This window comes from Acipenser ruthenus, chromosome 11 (assembly GCF_902713425.1).
Source record: "Acipenser ruthenus chromosome 11, fAciRut3.2 maternal haplotype, whole genome shotgun sequence".
Classification (NCBI taxonomy): Eukaryota; Metazoa; Chordata; class Actinopteri; order Acipenseriformes; family Acipenseridae; genus Acipenser; species Acipenser ruthenus.
Genome location: NC_081199.1, coordinates 28,864,005 through 28,884,324, shown reverse-complemented (window position 1 = coordinate 28,884,324; position 20,320 = coordinate 28,864,005). Strand labels below are relative to the sequence as shown.

Genomic DNA, 20,320 nt, shown 5'->3' with positions numbered 1-20,320 from the left:
GTCTTAGATTGTGTATTAGCACCATTCCAAAATAAAATAAACAATTATATGGATTATTTGTTTAATCATTCTGGTGTTTTCTTCCACAGCAATATGTAATAATCTAAAACATGTTATATTAAAAATCACTTGCAAACTGCATTGTGAACACAAACTGACTCGGTCCTGAAAAAAAAAGGAAAAGGACCAAAAAAACCCAAAAAACTTTAGTTTGTATCCAAACAAATTCGGTCACTTTGTTCGCAGATAATTGTGAACAGCAAGCACATCGATACAGTGTTTCAAACGAAACAAACCAGATCGAGTCAGTTTGAAACTGACCCATTGTGAATGCAGCCAGTTTAGCATCAATGTCATTAGTTTGTGCCAACATTGAAAATGTATTTTTATTTTTAAATGAATGCAGAACTAAACATATGGAAAGTAAATAGCAAGGCCGAATTCTTCAGAACTCAATCCAGCATTTAAAGATATTTAGATAAGCTAATTCTATACGCCTACCAGTTTCCAGATAGTAATCTCTTCTGTTTTCTAATGAACTGTTCATGATGTGTTTGGGAATATTCCAGTGTCTGATGTAATGTAAATATGTCAAAGTTTATTCATAATGATTTACAGTTAATGTTCTATGCTTCTCTTTTGTATTATTATTTATGAGTGACTGACATCTGGTTGACTGAACATTGGATGACTTTTGTTTTTGTATTTGTTCCTGGACTCTTTGGGCACCTGACCAGTAGGGGTCAGTGAAGTGCGATGCATACCTGTCAACATTGAGTTTTCAAAATAAGGGAGCTTTTGTAAACTAAAATCTTAGTGGCCTAAATTGAAGTAAATACCTACATAAGACAAACGCATACAACTAATTCAACCATGCCATGCATCACAATCAGATTCTTTCTTGGCCCCTGTGGTTGTTATTGTACTGTAGGTATAGGTAGCTGATTTGGCAAACAGGTCCAAAGTTTGTAGTTGATTTTGCACAGTAAAGTAGTAAAGCATACCAGTAAAGCATACACAGTTGGCGTTTTTACTTTCATCACACAACAAACCTAAAGGCTGAGTTTGGTACTGCACATTGACTTCATCATCAAAGGACGAGCTATGGCACCTACTTTATAACAAGAAAAAAACCTCTAAACTCAATAAGTCCATCATAAAAAAATTAAAAAACAAAATACACAACAACATGGTATTGCAACATTATATTCATTACACAGCACTTCAGATCAATAATGCCACTGTCAGTAACATTTCATTGTCAACTATCTTCTATTTTAAATGAACACACTATTGCTGTATATAAACACATATTATCAATCAATCAGAATTTCTAAAGCACTGCTGATGCTGAAATTGTAATAGAAATGTTTATCTGTCACTATTTGTGTGACTTTTAGACTTTCCTGCAGAATGCTTTGCTATGTGTGACTCAGGAAACATGTCTACTACAGATTTGCTGAACTAGTCACAACATGTAAAGGTCTCTGCATATGTAACTTTCTTACTCACTGTTTTTCCTTTGGCAACGGCTTTTTGGTGTTTTTGAGATCTCTCGTGCTTACCACAAACATAATTCTTGCTCCCATGTCCCACCCTTAAAATCAGTTGTGCATAGTTTACAGAAAGTATGACTTTTTCCAGCGTTTCTTAGGATTATGTGAGAATGTTGTTTTCCAAGAAGCTTAAAATTTGGATCAATATTTTAGTTTTTTTTTCACCAGACGAGGATGGCTTATCGCATGCTCAGCCATCATAGATGGTCAGCTTCTGAATGCATGCCTACCATAGGGCTCCCCTGGGTCCTAAACCCTGCTCGGTACAGACAGGGATTGCAGTAACCACAGACCGTACATGACTTTTGCAGAAATTAAGGGATTGCTGACGAAGAGGTTTAACAGTACAGTTTTGAGCAAAATATGGGAGAAAATCTGTCCTGGGAGTTGTCCTGGAGACATGTCCAAAAAACATCAGAGTCCCGGCAAATAAGGGACAGTTCACAACTAGTATTCCTCCCTTACAGGGCAGCAGTGTGGAGTAGTGGTTAGGGCTCTGGACTCTTGACCGGAGGGTTGTGGGTTCAATCCCCAGTGGGGGACACTGCTGTTGTACCCTTGAGCAAGGTACTTTACCTAGATTGCTCCAGTAATAACCCAACTGTATAAATGGGTAATTGTATGTAAAAATAATGTGATATCTATAAAAAAATGTGTAATAATGTATAATGTGATATGTTGTAACAATTGTAAGTCGCCCTGGATAAGGGCGTCTGCTAAGAAATAAATAATAATAATAATAATAATACCCTGAACCAATGAACCAGTGCAGAACCAATGCAGTGCTTTCTGTGCGTCCCCAGCCCGACACCCTGCATTACATGCATATGTATAGTATTTTTTCTCAAAGTAATAATTCCATCTTTCTTTTTTTTACTTCCAGCTATTTGTTTTCGCCAACACTGATGCTAACGAAACTCAACATTCCCCGCAGCATGTCTACAGTGAGCTTGGGGTCACCAGAAATAAAATAGTGACAGCGCAGTTTGAATGTTACCAGAAAATTATGAAAGACACAGATTATAACAAAAAAGGTAAATTCATATTATGTTATACTGAAAGTATATTATGTTATACTGAAAGTATGTATTTACCGTATGTATGTATGGAATAATGTATAGATGTATATAGTGTAGCTTGTTGGAGATCCCTAATTCATAACTATGACACTTTCTTTATCCTGTAATAGAGATGTTTTACCACTGTACCTCTGTTGTATATCTGTTTAGTAATTCCATTAAAATGCCAAAAAAAGAGAGAATGGACATAATTTGATAGTCAGAGCCAAACCTTTACATGATGCTCAATAAATGACAAATCTTGAGGTGTTCTAATAGTGTTGAATTTATTAAGTCACAGAACTATTTATTTACATTAAAATATGTATTATGCTTCAAATGCTAAACATAATATATCTGATGGAGGCTGACGTTCAGTGTTTAAATTCAGTGGTAATATCCTGTGATCCTCCCTTTTTGACATCATTTGTATCAAAAAGATTTTCTTTCATTTGTATCCAAGCCCCCCCCCCCCCTTAGAAACAGCTGCAAATAACAGCTTTAAAATGTTGCTCAACAGGAAAGAACGGGACATTAAGCTCTGTAGGCTATCCTTTTTGACACTGCTGGGCCTCTTATGTAATGAAAGTTAAAAATCATACTATTTTTGCTCTCAAATGCATGCTGTGTGAGAATGCATGCTGTGTGAGCATTTTCAGTCAGGCATAATATAATGCACCAACATTTTCTATCAGGGGGAAAGGTGTACGGGTCTGTAGCTGGAGAATATATCCAGAGGCTAAAAAAGTAGACGTGAATTCTCTGGAATTACTGACATATTTTGCCTTTTGTGTCCAGCAGTTGCTTTTAGGTTATCTTTCTGCACACTCTACTACTTTGAATATGATGTGGAATACATTATTGTAAAATTGTAATATCAGTATAGTACGCTCTCAAATAAACTTGTTATGATTTTGAATTGTGCGGTTTTTAACAACTGTTGTTAAGGATACAAATCATACGATGATATCACGGTGGTCAAGGCTTTCACGGAAGCCGAGAATTTTGCCATTTGTTTCCACTCAGCTTGGAATAGGAAGTGAGCAGTACGCATCTTTTGAATTGGTTTCAGTGCAAAGTTAAAGCGGTTAGCAAATGTCAAATAAAGATGAATACTGACACAGAACTACAAAAAGTAAAGTGGTGAAATTAAGTTCAATGCAACTAGCAATATCCCAAACAATTTCACGAAAGCGGGGGGTGCTTTAAAGGAGAAATAAACTTTTCAAATTAACCAAAGCCTTTTGTGCAAAACCTAAAGGAAGGACGGTTTACAGTTTTGGAGAAGCATGAAACCCAGATTCGCAGCTCTTGCAGTAGTTGAACTGCGGTGCTAAACAGTACCTGTCAACAGTGTAGATCCTTCTAACTTTTTAACATTGTGGTCAGGGGTGATCTTTTAATGTACATCTTGTAATACTAAAATCACAGTTGTTTTAAATAGACATTAATGAAAAGGATAGTGCTGTAAAATTTTCAATTTACAATCAGAACATTTATTAAAAAAAATGTAATTTCAGATTATTTTATTACATCGGACAAGGAATATCTCTTAAAATTAAAAGGTAAGCATATTCCTGTTAAGATTTAAAAATAAAACATGTTAAATACATTAAATAGATCAATCTTTCAATCAATCAATCAATCAATCTTTATTTTATATAACGCTTTTTATAGTGGACCACCATCACACAGCGCTTTACAAGATGCAGTAACAAGAACATTTGTAATACTTTATATACAGAGAAATGCATAATACATGATATACAGTAAAAAAAAAAATGCATAGATGTTTATTTAGCACATATATTAAAATATTACAATATATTATATTAATAAATATCTTTTTTTTAAAGTTCAAATCTTAGCCGTGACCATTCCGTTAACTTTTTTTGGCCTTAATTATTGTCACTGCTTGCACTCTAGCACCTCTCTTTACAAATTAAGCACTGGGAAAGAGCCACCCAAGGCTGCTTATCATCTGAAATGGGGTCTTTGTGTTAAGATGATTTAATAAAGTGGACTTCATATGAAGGTTGTATTTGACATGGGTTTGACCATACACTACTAGAAAGGTAACAGTGTCAAAGGTCAAATGTAATACGTTTTTTCAGTTCATAATTTTTTCCCCTGTGCCCCCTATAGGTCCGTTGTGTAACAGGACATGGGATGGGTGGCTTTGCTGGGATGACACTCCAGCAGGAATGACATCAGTACAGCGCTGTCCTGACTATTTCCAAGACTTTGATCCTTCAGGTAGGCAAATCCGTTCTTAGAGTGCCATCCATTTGTGGTTTCATAGGTATAATAAATTAGGTATAATTACAGTAATTAAATGTAGCACTTTAGGACTTGGTCAAAAGTTTAATTGATTCAGTGTTATAATTAAAGATCTAGATGTAACATAGCCCTGGACTGGAATTGCATAAGTTGCCTACCTCAGGTCCAAAAATGCCTTTGGATCACCTGGCAGTTGTGGACTAAATTAATTCTGCAAGACTGTATTCATGCCATACCGTCAATCCATAATATGTGTTCCTGTTACTTCATGAGACAGGCAATGTACATTTTGATATTAGCAGAGGCAGAGCTAATGCCTTTGGGACAGTTCTTGTCAAGCATTAAAAAAATTCTATTATAAGAAAAAAAAAAACATAAGTTGCTTTAGGAACTGAAAAAGACTGAGGGGGTTTAAGCTGTAGAAGAGATAGCTTGAGAATTCTTTATAGGAAAAAGAATGAGCACTTAATCTGGCAGTCTAGAATGGCGGAAAGGTCAAAGAGAGTTTAACAAGTATTTAAATGCACAGGCATTAATAGTTTGATGGTGGAGGGCACCAGGGTCAGATTAACGCAGTGGCGTTAGGGGCTGCAGCCCAGGGCATCCGATTCTGAGGGGCCCCTATATATATATATATATATATATATATATATAATACAATATCTAAAAAATGAGTAGCGTGTGACTGTATGGATCGGAACAACATGTCTGTTTTACCAAGCCATATTGCGTTGGAGGAGCAGAGACTGCCTGATCATATGACTTGACCTGCGATCAAGTCACGTGCCACTTTTATCAAGTGTGCTGCGGTGCGAACATGAAGCAGACTAGAACCTATAAATGTCTGACAAAGCAGCACCTAGGAAGTATGAGAGCGACGCTGAACACTCTATTTTTATACAATACAAATACAGTACCAACAAATGTATGTGAAGGTACCAGTACTTCAGAAAATACCTAGGAAACGACCTAGGTTTACAGTGGCTGTCAAAAGTATTCACCCCCCTTGGACTTTACCACATTTTATTGTGTTACAACATGGAATCAAAATGGATTTAATTAGGTGTTTTTGCCACTGATCAACACAAAAAAGTCCATAATGTCAAAGTGAAAAAACAAATCTACAAATTCTAAATTAATTACAAATATAAAACAGAAAATAATTGATTGCATAAGTATTCACCCCCTTTGCTATGACACACCTAAATAAGCTCTGGTGCAACCAATTGTCTTTAGAAGTCACATAATTAGTTGAATGGAGTCCACCTGTGTGCAATTAAGTTGTTTCACATGATTTCAGGTTAAATACACCTGTCTCTGGGAGGTCCCACAGTTGGTTAGTACATTTCCTAACAAAAACTACATCATGAAGACGAAGGAACATTCAAAGCAAATCCGGAATAAGGTTCTTCAAAAGCACCAATCAGGGGTAGGATATAAGAACATTTCCAAGGCATTGAATAACAGTAAAGTCCATTATTAAGAAATGGAGAGAATACGGCACAACTGTGAATCTGTCTAGAACAGGCCGTCCTTAAAAACTGAGTATCCGGGCGAGAAGGGCACTAGTCAGGGAGGCCACCAAGAGGCCTATGGCAACGTTAAAGGAATTACAGTCTTCCACGGCTGAGCTGGGAGAAACTGTGCATATGGCAACAATAGCCCGGGTGCTTCACAAAACTGGCCTTTATGGGAGAGTGGCAAAAAGAAAGCCATTGTTGAAAAAAACTCACATCAGATCATGGCTAGAGTTTTCCAGAAGGCACGTGGGAGACTCTGAGACCAAGTGGAAGAAGCTATTTTGGTCTGATGAGACCAAAATAGAGCTTTTTGGCCTCAATGCTAAGCGCTATGTTTGGTGCAAACCTAACACCGCACATCATCCTGAGAATACCATCCCTACCGTGAAGCATGGTGGTGGCAGCATCATGCTATGGGGATGCTTCTCTGCGTCAGGGCCTGGAAAGCTTGTGAAGATAGAGGACAAAATGGATGCAGCAAAGTACAGAGAAATCCTGGAGGAAAACCTGCTGAAGTCTGCAAGAGACCTGGGACTTGGGAGAAGATTCATCTTCCAGCAGGACAATGACCCCAAACATACAGCCAAAGCCACACTGGAGTGGCTTAAAAACAAAAAGGTCAATGTCCTGGAGTGGCCCAGTCAAAGGCCGGACCTCAATCCAATTGAGAATATGTGGAAAGAGTTGAAAATTGCTGTTCACCAAAGGTCCCCATCCAACTTGACGGAGCTTGAGCAATTTTGCAAAGAAGAATGGGCAAAAATTGCAGTGTCCAGATGTGCAAAGCTGGTAGAGACTTATCCAAATAGACTCATGGTTGTAATTGCTGCCAAAGGTGCCTCTACCAAATATTGACTCAAGGGGGTGGATACTTATGCAATCAATTATTTTCTGTTTTGTATTTGTAATTAATTTAGAACAATTTGTAGATTTTATTTTTCACTTTGACATTATGGACTTTTTTTGTGTTGATCAGTGGCAAAAACTCCTAATTAAATCCATTTTGATTCCATGTTGTAATACAATAAAGTGTGGAAAAGTCCAAGGGGGGTGAATAATTTTGAGAGCCACTGTATATATATATATTACAGTGGGGCAATCTCCATGAAAAAATAAAAATGAGTCTCACCTTTTTCTCACTCTATTTTGGTAGTGGTTTCGGGTTGTGTGTGTTTCCATGTAGTTTTCTTTTAGACTGAGCAATTTTCGTTCAAAATGCAAATAAACTAATTCATATTAAAATACGAGAGGATATGTTTGTGCCTGAGTTCCAGTTTGGCCTTGCACAACTTACTGATATCGTACAGCTTTCTTAAACTGGGTTTCCATAAAGTTTTTAGGTTGTCTTAAACACAGCCTGCCTCTTTTGGTCTCCAAAAAAACAAAACAAAAAAATATGTCATTCCTGTGTGTGCAGCTCTGTGACACAAATAATAATAATAAAAAACCAACATTACATAAGAAAGCGCTGTGTACTATCTTTGTATTATTTGCTAAATATTTTTTGACTGCATATATATTTACTACAAACCTATTATACACGTACATATTCGTAAGAGATAAGGACAACACATTTCCAGATAACTTGCTTTACCGACAAAAGAGTCTGCAGTTTGCATTTCCCATTTTGTATTTGAAACTGCCAGTAACTAACGCTGTGGCCAATGCTCACTTTCAAAACTGGAGCTAATTCAAATCAGGTAAAATATGGATCAGCTAAGACTGAATAATTTGACATTAATGTTAATCGAGGGTGGTGGTAGTAAAACAGTAAAGGGAAGCAAAATATGCAAAGAGGGGGCCCCAAAACGGTAACAGCCCCTGGCCCCCATTAAACTTAATCCGGACCTGGAGGGCACAGTGGGTAATGTACTAACCTTTCAAAGCTCTGCTCAACCATAAATGCACACCTGTATGTTCCTCAGTTCACTATTATAACACACTGTATCTAATACATGCTTTAAATATTAAATTAATTTTCTCAAATAACATTTGACACACTGTCTTACTGATATAAACTGATGCAAATTAAACATTAGATAACCGTACTTAATTACTTATGTATCTAGGTTTTGTCAATAATCCTAATCGTAGGTCTAATGTGCTTATAATGCTGCAGCTTCTTAGTTCAAGGCAATTATTCAATTGCTCTACTGACTCAATTCAGTCGTCCCCGTAACTAATTTAATGTAAAGCAATACGATATGAGTTACCTATTGCAAATGTTAATGGAGAATTTAGATATCTTTTATGATGTGTTTTTCAGGCACCTACAATATAGTACCTCCAAACGATTACTGTAAATCATGATAGAGAACTAAAAACTACAATAAATACTAGTATGTACCAGGAATATATCTCCAATGACAGATGGAGGTTATGGTTTTGTCCACTGAAAAAGACCCAGGAAGCATCTGCAACACCAGTATATCTACAAATAAATGCTTTTATGGTTTTGTTGCCTTTTCGTTGTTACTCTAAGCCCCTGAATGACACAAAAACAGGGTTCACGTTTGGTTAGAATGTGCTGTTATCTTTTACTATTATTTGTATTAGAATTATTTTCTTAATTCATAAGATTAGGTTAGGGAAATATTTAAACAGAAGATATTCCAGTTTTGGTAATCATGGAACTGATGTCTGATTGGCTGAGCTATTGACATCATAGGAATTTCTTGCCCTAATTAAAATGTGCATGGACATTACAGGAAGTCCTTTCAAGAAATCAGATTGTGAATTCACAGTGATCTACTTTTTCATGCAAGTTGTCTGACATTGATGAAACTGTGCATGAATTATACGATAGTGTTGTACACTGTACACTTGTTTATGCTAGTATTGTAACACCTGTAATGTGTAATCAATATCCTTGGCCGACATACGTATGTCACTGACACTTTTTAAAAATTATTTTGACTTAAATGCTTCCAGCTTAAATGTGGTATGAGGATACTGTTCAAGGAACCCGCACCCCTAGTAGCACCACAGTTGCTGTTGTCAGTTATCAAGTCTATATTTAGATGTCTGCAGGAACACGGTTATTAACCTAGTAGTCATACTCATATAAATAAATACAATTTTTTTTTTTCAATTTTAGAAAAAGTTACAAAGATCTGTGATGAAAACGGAAACTGGTTTTCACATCCTGAGAGCAATAGGACATGGACAAACTACACAAGATGTACTGCCAACACCCCCCAGAAAGTGAAGGTTTGTCTGTCAGTTTTTAAGAGATCATTAAACCTGGATGCCTTTTGGTATTTTGTGGTGGATCTCAATACTGCCGCTCACAAGTAGACCTACTCCATGGTGCACCTCTTTCAGCTGTTTTCTTTAGTGTATTTAGTCATGTTAAAAGGGGGTCAATTAGTCAACCCTGCAGTAAAACTGTGGGAAATTCCTTAGAGAAATAGTGTGCTAGCAACTGTCTCATCTAATTCTCAATGATTTTTATTTTCTTACATTTCTTACTAACAGATTAATACAAATATTGACTATTTTGCTTAAAATGTTTATGATATGCTTATTTTTGTGTTATTATTCTGTTGCAGACGGCGCTGAATCAATATTACCTGACAATAATTGGACATGGATTATCTATAGCATCTTTGCTTATTTCTTTGGGGATATTCTTTTATTTTAAGTAAGTCTTTAAAAATAATACCGTCTGAAAACAAGTGTTTAAAAATGAATTGGCTCATAAATGACATTTCAAATGCCTGCTGAAATTGTCTCAAAGATGTGTTCCAGTGTTTCTGCACAATTGTATTGTTGGCTAACAATAAACAAACAAAAAGTCACCATCTCAGACCTTAAATTAAAGGGAGACACAGCTTCCCCTGTCACAGACAATCTAACAACCTCTAACGGCAGAGCTTGTGCCTAGGTGTAAGATCATAAGCTGGCCATCTAAAAAGTTGGATACAGATTTTGACAGCTTGTTCTTTTTCAAGGTTGGTTGATAACATATTTAAAATTGCTAACCTGATTTCCATTCTTTTGTGTTAATAGGAGTTTAAGTTGCCAAAGGATAACTCTGCATAAAAATCTGTTCTTCTCATTTGTTTCGAATTCCATTATCACCATCATTTGGTTGACAGCAGTGGCAAACAACCAGCCGTTGGTTGCAAGAAACCCAGTAAGTAAACCTGAGAGCACCTACACTGTCACATTAGAAAACTGCAACCAAATTGCATCACTGTTTCCCTTCCTAAAAATGAGTAAACACAGCTGCCATCGAGACCTGAAGGTGGAATATCCATGTCACCTAAGCCCGAGATACAATAACAGGCTTTTCATTGCACACTTTGGTGTACTTTATTTGTTATAATTAGTTACAATAGCCGTTTACAATACCTTGAAAAAGTAGCACATATGACCATTTCCCTTCTCTTGTTTTTTTTAATGCTTTTGTTTTGCCTGTAAACTTTCTTTTTTTTTTTTTTTGTTTGGTTACCATTGTAAATTGAACTTTCATTCTGAAATCTGGTCTGTTTGTGTGTTGTGGAGAAGTCAGTTGCCCACACGACCTGTACATAATAAACCTTATAAGCTGTACATAGTAAGACTGTAAACTCTGGGAGTTCTAATATAATCTAGGGCTGTAAACAGCTACTACTGATTATAATAATAACACACCTAGGCAATTATGTGTTAATGATTAGGAAAATGTATTATTAATTTTAATGTAAAATTTAAATACAAATTAAACTTTAAATGTGCACTTACTGTGATCAATCCTGGAAGAGCAGCAGAATTCAGATCATGCAGTGGTACAGTACTAACATTCGATGCCGCCAGCGTATTTGCCAGAAACAGACTGTTTGGTGCTTTTACTGATTTGTTATCCCCTGGCATTCTGGGTCATCTGAGTAATGTTTGCTCATTACTACCACTAAATAAACAGTGCAATTCAAAACAGCTTAAAATGTCTGTTTCACTTCAAATGATCGCACAAGATACATGCGAGTCCACACTTATGAAAACAACATTTTGCAAACCAAAGGTACGCACAGTGAGTAACGTGCATACAGCTGCGGGCCTCAATGAGCCTATGGACCCCATTTTGACGCAAAGGCAATGGCAGAGGTATTAAGTATTTTTTTTGCAGATAAAAAAGCATTACAAAAATAACAATTTAACTGCTCCACCCAGCAACAAAATATGAAGTTCTTAGTTTTATACTGGTAACATTATTTTATTACTCTCGAATACAATATATTTGGGACCAGTATTTCAAATTGAATTAGATAAATGAATATTAGTACAGAATTTTATTTTGTATTTTCTATATAGCCACATCTTTTATACATTTGTGTTGTTTGTTTGTTTGTTTGTTTGCTTATATCGGTTGTTAAGGGATAATTAAACAAGATGTAACGTCATCCGAGTAGGACTGTAACTTTCAAGCTTCTTACCAACATTATTAATCAATCAACTCAATTACAGTAGCTGCTAAGATCACTTTGAAATGTTGTTTTCTATTAAGGTCAGCTGTAAAGTATCCCAATTTATTCACCTCTACTTGATGGGCTGCAACTACTTTTGGATGCTGTGTGAAGGGATATATCTCCATACACTCATTGTAGTGGCTGTTTTTGCAGAGAAACAGCACTTGATGTGGTATTATCTCCTTGGATGGGGTAAGATACACTGATTCAATGCACACACTTGAGACAGGGTGTGCTATTCAATTGATAAACCGTTCTGAAGATCTGAATACCACCACCTTTTAAATACTGAATTAGGACCAAACCTGTTATTTTACTTTTAAAGACAATAATACACATAAGAGACTCACACACACACATATAGAGATGTTCTCCACTTCAGTTGAATAGGGTTAAATTTGGTCAATAGACATTTGCATACTGTACTTGAAAATATATTTTATGAAATGTGTTGGTTGGCCATAATATGTTCTAAGTTTTGATTTATATTACTATAAATGGTATTATGAAAAATCCTAGCACATGTACAAAAAAGATGAACAATTTATTTTCTACATTTAAAACATACCTTAAATAAAGCAACGTACAGTACTGTGCCTTTGAGCTACTGTATGTTTCAAAATATCTTTAAAGTGTATACATTTAAATGCAATTATAAGCCAAATCTTATAGTATATAGTTTTAGGACCACCCACTCATTTTGTGTAATTGAAATAAATCTCTTATTTTTCAGGCTTTCCACTGATACCGGCCTCTATTCATGCAATAGCCCGCAGTTTATATTATAACGATAAGTAAGTTGATTAATTACCATTACTAATCATTAATCTGCTGTCCTCAGACACAGGAAAAAGGGGCTCTAGAATAACATCGAAATCAGCACAGTATGTCTACTGCACATGCAATTTCTTCTTAAAGTTTTTAAGTGTCATTTTCTGAAGCACTCATTGAAATAAATACTGTACCCCCTTACCAAATCATCCCCAGATAACTCTAATCTTGGGAAATGCCATGAGTGTTTCCTGAAAGTAATATTTTCTTTTCTATTTTTAAAACTTCAGTTGCTGGATCAGTTCTGAAACACATCTGCTGTACATTATCCATGGGCCCATCTGTGCTGCTCTACTGGTAAGCTCCTAATTAGCGTGTGAGGAATACTTACACTAAGAGAAACACCATTCACTGCTGAAGCTGTAAGTAACACCATGGCTGGCTTTTTACTGGGACAATCCCTCTTTGTTAATTAGAAGCCAAGTCCAGGTTAATATGCTGTATTGTTATATTAAGTATTGTAACACTTGAAATGTATTTGCTTACGATTGTAAGTCGCCCTGGATAAGGGCGTCTGCTAAGAAATAAATAATAATAATAATAATAATAATAATAATAATAATAATAATAATAATTCATTATTCAGTGCTATTTTCACAGAATTTCTTTTTTTATTTACAATCTTTGCAACATTAATGAAAGACACAGTAGACCCAGCCCATAAATCATAAGTAGATACAAATTGTACATTTATTACAACATCAGGTGCCAGTAGGTGAGAAACTATCTGGTATTTGGGGTATTTGTTCTCATTGAAGGTGTCTTTAATGTCAATATCTTGCTCTCATATAGATTAGTAATTACTTGATTTTTGTTCCAGACAAATTGCTAAAAATACCCAGGAGAGTTTAGTTTCAGACAGTTATGTATGAACATATTCCAAAGTAATTCCCTTCTGAAAGCAAAACCAGTTCATCCTAGTTTGTTACACATAAGCTGTTCTGTTCAGGAAAATCAAAAATATATTTGTCTGCTCTGTGCAAGATGGCTAATTTAGGTACTGTCGATACTGTGGTGCATTGTTGTAAACCACATTAGCACAGTCAATATGTAAGAAAATTGTTTAAGACATGAGATATATTAAGGTAACAAAAGGCTTGAATAAAGCTAAGTCAATGTGATGACTAAGGCACTCGCCAGCAGTGTCCACCCTATCTGGTCATCAGAATGTTACTTTATTTTATTTTTTTATTTCAGGTGAATCTGTTTTTCCTGCTCAACATTGTTCGTGTTCTTATCACCAAGTTAAAAGTCACACATCAGGCTGAATCCAGTCTCTATATGAAAGCTGTCAGAGCCACTCTTATTCTCGTGCCGCTGCTTGGGATTCAGTTTGTTCTGTTTCCATGGAAACCACAGGGTCGCATTGCAGAAGAATTGTATGATTATGTGATGAATATCCTTATGCATTATCAGGTAAAGCATCAAATATTGTGGAATTGTATGTAGAAATACTACACCATGTCATAGTGAATGGTCTTTTAATATTCCTAATAATCTAATTTGTAAAATAAGCATATTGTTCAAGATAAGGCAGGTGAATTGTTGCTCAGCAACACTCTGTTAATAGTTATAGAGCACTGTTTTTTCTTAAATGTCTCTTTCAACTGCATACAGAATGGAAACAGTTACACGGACAAGAGTATAAAAAAGCTGTGTCAGAATTTCCACTGTAGGTGACAGGAATTGGAACGAAATCAACACACGAGATTGTGTAGCACAGAACTGAAACTGAATCTGCACCAGAGAGCTTGCCACCCAGAACTAGAGTTGAATCAGCACAAAACTGTTTGTAGGCCAAAAGTGGCAGAGCTACTGTAGGTGTGTGGAAATAAGGTTTTAGAACTGAAACTTTTATAATTGTGCTTGAGGGGGGAAAAGTGTATTTAAGGACAATTAAACTGTTATCATCTATGTCTCATCTCATCTGACAATATATTATGTTCCTTCATTTTTAGGGCCTGCTAGTGGCAACAATTTTCTGTTTTTTTAATGGCGAGGTAAGATTAACCTTCTTTATCAGATGACTTTTACTATTCTGCAAACTATGCATTGTGATGAGAAGGAACAATTCAATTTAGTTCACAGAGTAACTCAAATAAGACTATCCTCATATGACTGGACTCCCGAGTGGCTCATCCTGTAAAGGCGCCCTATAGCCTAGACGTCGCCGGTTCGAGTCCAGGCTATTCCACAGCCTACCATGGACGGGAGCTGCCAGGGGTCGGAGCGCAATTGGCCGAGCGTCGCCCGGGGGGGGGGGTGGGTTAGGTCAGCCAGAGTGTTCTCGGCTCACCACACACCAGCGACCCCTGTAGTCTGGCTGGGCGCCTGCGGGCTTGCCTGTAAACTGCCCGAGCTTCAGGCATATACCAAACAGTAGATGACCACAGAACTTTCAGATAGAATGCCGAGCTTTAAATAAACAAAATGGATGGAAAGCAAAACATTGAAAAGATAAATAAAACTGTGAATTTCAGTTGTTTAAAATAACAATAAAAAGATGCTGTTTGCCAGTTATGAAACCCAAATTATAGGGCATTACCATGGCAGTTGACCTTCTCTGAACGATAGCGCCTTCATCTACAGCACAGTCTCTTACCACCCTGATAAGGTCAACCACCAGACAGCAATGTCCTCTAATGTTCTATTGCCTAATTAAGACAACTGATGCTGACATGCTGGTGTTTATTGTTTTTAGGTGCAAGCTGTCCTGAGGAGGCACTGGAATCAGTACCGCATCCAGTTTGGAAACAGCTTCTCCCACACAGACACCCTGCGATCTGCCTCCTACACAGTGTCCTCGATCACTGAGGTCCAGGGCAGCATGTACAGCAATGACTGCCATTCAGAGCACCTGAACGGAAAAGGATCCCATGACATCGATACCATCACTTTAAAATCGGAAAATACCTACGCCTGAGCAGGGAGGCAGCCATTGACCATCGCAGTTACAATTGTTGGAGACTGGAGTTCAGAGTCGTTGGTCCCCTAGATGACCCATGGAACAAACTGGGAGTCCTCCCTTTATACCTGAGCTCAAACACTTTTATCTTTTTATATTTATAACTCAGTATGTCCCATTACTTTCTACCGTGTAGATAAGATTGGCCCTTAATATTTTAAAGGGACTATTGCACAGGTCCCTGATGAACTGGCACAATGATTTATGTATAGAATACGGATGATGCATCATTGCTTTTCTCTGCAAGGACGTGTAAATATTGTTACATCTGTCTTAACCCTTTGTGGTCCATTTATTCAGCGCCTGTCAGGCACGTCAGGTACAATTTATTTTCACACACGCTGTTTATTTTACACACGCTGTAATTTTATTCATAGTAAAACAGGTTTAAAAGGCACTGCATATCAACAGGACACTCAGTACTGCATCTCCAGCCCTGCCCTACCCCTTGTTCGCTGTATTTATCACATACCTCTTCATAGTAGTGCATACTGATAAATCATCTCCTGATCACTCGTTTTATCACCAAACTCCTCAATAATGCTATCCAAGTCATTATTTTATTACTATAACATCTCAAAAAGCTTGACAAATGTCTGTGATATTCTTTGAGCGCTGGATGCGGACGTTTATGTCCGTGTTATGTCTGTGGTGATGGGACTATGTGTTTTGCTCAGATCTGCCTCCTTTTTTTTTTGTCTTCTCTCGGTTTCTATCGGTCTCACTTGGCCATTGAAAGGTTTTCTCGGCTTTTTCCATAGAAAAAACAAGTAGAGACCTGTACTTGACGTCTTTTTGATGATGTCGGACCCTGTCTGACATCGGACCAGAAAGGAAAAATTGTAATGTCGGACCTGGTCCGACATAGGACCGCAAAGGGTTTTAGTGCAAAATGCGCTTACCTTACAAGGTATTAAGGTGGGTGCAGTATTCTATAGACAGTCATTCCTAATTTAAATAGCCTGTTGATATTTAAGAGCATTAATTTTGTGCCAAAAACTTGAGTAAGCCTACGTGAAGTGCTTTGTGCCAAAATATTACATTGGTTGTCATGAGTTTTGACCTTGGAATGACAAAAAGAAGAGTTGTATGTAATGGACTCCACAATGGTATGGGGAAGAAAATGACTAGGAAAGACTGCAGAACCATTCCATGAAACTACCTGTAGTCAGATTGGATCTGTGCTTGTGCACTTAAACAGCCCAGGATATCATCAGTACCAGTATTATTTTATTATTATTTTTATTTTTTCAAACGCATGCCATGCTAACTGTCCATTATCATGGTATATCTTGGAATTTTCTTAAGACAAGATTTTATTGGCAGCAAGAACTTTCCAAGAATAGATAATGTTCTTCTCATTTGTAATAACAAACGTCATATATATTTTTGAAAATAGTTGTATTATTGTATGTGTATATATATATATACACACACACACACACACACAAACTATCAAGGCACTACTAAAAAAATACATTTACCTGCAACTATTGTTGTTTCTTGTTGGTATTATACAATCTCATTTGTTTTATTCCTTTTAGAAAATTTGCCTTTGCCCCTCAAAATAGGGTTGGATTGTCTTTCCACTAATACTTCCATTGCTGTACACAACAGTATTGTAGTTACCAGTAAGAAATATAATGATTACCTCAAAAAAACAAACAAGAAAAGACCATTATCTGGTTTAATGTTTAAACTGTCAAATCAACTTGTACTTTCTTTAGACTTGAATGAACGGCATATGCAAATACTGTTATTAAAAAGTAAGCTGCTGTGCCATAGCTTAATCATAATACCATATACCATAAAGCATTACTGTTCAAACACCCACTATTTATGATCATTTTGATTGACTTGTCTAAATGGACACACAAACATTGTACATTTAGTTAAATGGAGATCATTAGTTGCTGAATATCAAGTTGGCATAATGGAAGTGTGCCACAAATTAATATCACATGCTGTAAAACACAGTACTTCAAACTTGATTTCCTTATTGAGATTCCCTGGTTTGACCTTATATTAGTCAAAGTTGGGCCTTTCATCAATATATATTTTATATATATATATACCGTATTACTTTGAATTAGCACCGCAGTGTTTATAATATATCCTAATCAGTTATTTTTCTTCTCACTGTAATTTACCTGCTTGTTTGTAATAGATAGTAAGCAAGTTTATATATATATATATATATATATATATATATATATATATATATATATATATATATATATATATATTTGTACAGGACTGAGTAAAATTCCAATTGAATGAAAAACAAAACAACTAAACCCCCTACAAGAAGCTTTCGGATAGCGGCTAGAGTGACCGGCAAAGCTCTAAGTTCCTCTGAGTTTAAGTTTTCACCATTCAAGCTGGCGACGAGGTAAACAGACAGCCCTTGTTTTATCCCCTGCTGTTTTGGCACTGAACTCTGCTGGAAAAAAAAGAAATAAAAAGACATGAAGGACTGCTGTGCTGTAAGTAGTTAATTTTGGGTTGTCTGTCGGTACTGTACCATAAAATAAAATATGCTTACTAAGGTGTGTGTACATTAGTTTGTATTAATGCTGGATTGAGGCTGCAGTCTCTTCAGGGGCGTCACAAGTACATAGCCAGAGTTGCGCGTTTCTTTCTTTATTTTTTGAGCAGGGGTAGAAAAAAATACCTTTACTTTTCTTTATTGAGAGCGGCGTTTATTCAAGGGCGACGTCTATTAAAAACGCTGCTATCTGAGTGAGATGTTAATTCAAGGGTGGCGCTAATTCGAGGGCAGTTAATTCGAAGTAATATGGTATATAGATATAGATATATATATATATATATATATATATATATATATATATATATATATATAGATATATAGATAGATAGATATTAGCGGAATGGTCAATATTACATTTTATAAAGTAGAATTAGAGTGTCTGTTTCAACACAAAGTTTAACACAGATGATACACAGGGATGAAGCAGAGGCAACGTGACTTAATGAAGCATTGCTTCTCAGCAAAAATTGAGTATGGGTCCTTTAATAACAAACAACAACAAGAGTTATTAGGTGTCTGAAAAAAAAGCCAAAGCATCTGAGCTGAGTTACACATTCCTGTGGTCTTGTAATTGATAGGAGCTTCACGGTATTTACTGGCTTAACAGTTATGTAGTCAGGAATGATTGGTTCATTTCCTTGGGCACTGATCTTGACGAATTGGCCACTACAGTCTACAGAGCAAGTAACTTGACACTCAACATGTATATAATACTCCATTTTCCATTTCTTTCTAGCACTGCCTTAAAGTTAAATGATGTTGTGTAGGAAAATTATCTTCTTACATTTCCTCAGGTGTTAGGAATCTACCCTAACTGTGTTTTAGTTGTATCATTTGTGTCAGGCACACACACACACACATATATGTATATTTAGTTTTTTTAATCAATTTCAGAAATATGTGTCTTCGTTGAAGCATTCAAGTTATATCATGTCCTAATGCTGGAAAATAAAGTGTCTCTCACACACACACACACACACACACACACAATATATATATATATATATATATATATATATATATATATATATATATATATATAAACTGGTAAATGTATTATCATTGTATTTATTTATGCCTCTGGAGTAAGAATGGTGAACAGATAATGTCCTGTCATGTTTTAATTTGTGTTTACGAGAAATAATTCTTCCAGGATGCATTAAACCAGCTTAAACCCAGGATGCATGAATATAAATACATTTTGATTGATTTCTTAAATAACCTGTTGCGATATTATCCACAACCAGGCTGATAAAGTATGATGGCAGTCAATGAAAATAATGAGATAATATTGACTCTGAAAGCTATGAAGTGAAAAGCCATACATTTTTTAACGATAAAACCCTAATAAAACCTAAATCATAATTTTATAGTGTTTGTGGTAAGAACCTAATGAAGTTTATGATAATGAAGTTAAATATGCAACATTAGACGGATCCTGTCTCTTTAGGGCTGTTATCTACTGTATGAATGTAATTTGTGTGTCTTTTCTCCAGATGTCAACATATACCTGTAGTTCAATTCGTTTTTTACTGAATGTGGGCTTTGCTGCCATTATTTGTGTGTATTATCTAGCTATTGTAGATTGTTATATACAGAAGCATATTTATCTAATGGTGTCTCCATGTATAACATGTGAAGCTATAGTGATAAAGTATTAAACTGGTGAAAGCACATTACTGATTTGATGAATCTTTTATTTGGTTGTTACTTTTTTTACATTGTACCATACCAATATGCATGATGTGCATACATTGTACTGTCCAGTATGTGTGTCTGAAACATTTTAGGAATCCTGTCATTCAAGACTTAGAAAATGTTTGCAGTTGGATAATGATTACAGAAGCCAGTTGGTGTATAGAAACAGATCTATCATGCCTCTGCGGTTGATGGTTATGCAATGATAAAAGAATCAGAAAACCAGCAAGAATGAGCATTTATACAGTAAACTATGGATGACATACAAGGTTTACTAATATATTTCATTGGTTTATAAAATGCTTTATCATGCATTGATAAAACTTCAACTTTAATCAATAAGATCTTAAGCTTGTGTTCTAACATACAGTGCAACGTTTACTTTGCCTCTATAGTAATAATACATTGCAT

At 36.0% G+C, this 20,320-nt stretch overlaps 1 protein-coding gene across 5 annotated transcripts in view; it reads left to right on the top strand.

Moving 5' to 3' along the window:
* LOC117426291 (calcitonin gene-related peptide type 1 receptor) overlaps positions 1 to 19,887 on the top strand; it is a 32,299-nt gene extending 12,412 nt beyond the window's left edge. For 4 of the 5 annotated variants that reach the window (XM_059033602.1, XM_059033601.1, XM_059033604.1 and 1 more), the window contains 12 exons: positions 2,440 to 2,590; positions 4,135 to 4,179; positions 4,760 to 4,870; positions 9,512 to 9,624; positions 9,966 to 10,057; positions 10,426 to 10,552; positions 11,903 to 12,056; positions 12,598 to 12,658; positions 12,926 to 12,992; positions 13,893 to 14,111; positions 14,654 to 14,695; positions 15,397 to 19,887. In XM_059033602.1, the coding sequence (XP_058889585.1) occupies positions 2,440 to 2,590; positions 4,135 to 4,179; positions 4,760 to 4,870; positions 9,512 to 9,624; positions 9,966 to 10,057; positions 10,426 to 10,552; positions 11,903 to 12,056; positions 12,598 to 12,658; positions 12,926 to 12,992; positions 13,893 to 14,111; positions 14,654 to 14,695; positions 15,397 to 15,618 (1,404 nt within the window). In that variant the 3' untranslated portion in view covers positions 15,619 to 19,887. The remainder of the gene's footprint in view (positions 1 to 2,439; positions 2,591 to 4,134; positions 4,180 to 4,759; positions 4,871 to 9,511; positions 9,625 to 9,965; positions 10,058 to 10,425; positions 10,553 to 11,902; positions 12,057 to 12,597; positions 12,659 to 12,925; positions 12,993 to 13,892; positions 14,112 to 14,653; positions 14,696 to 15,396) is intronic. The other variant, XM_034043727.3, reaches the window with a different exon arrangement.
* Positions 19,888 to 20,320: the final 433 nt, after the last annotated feature.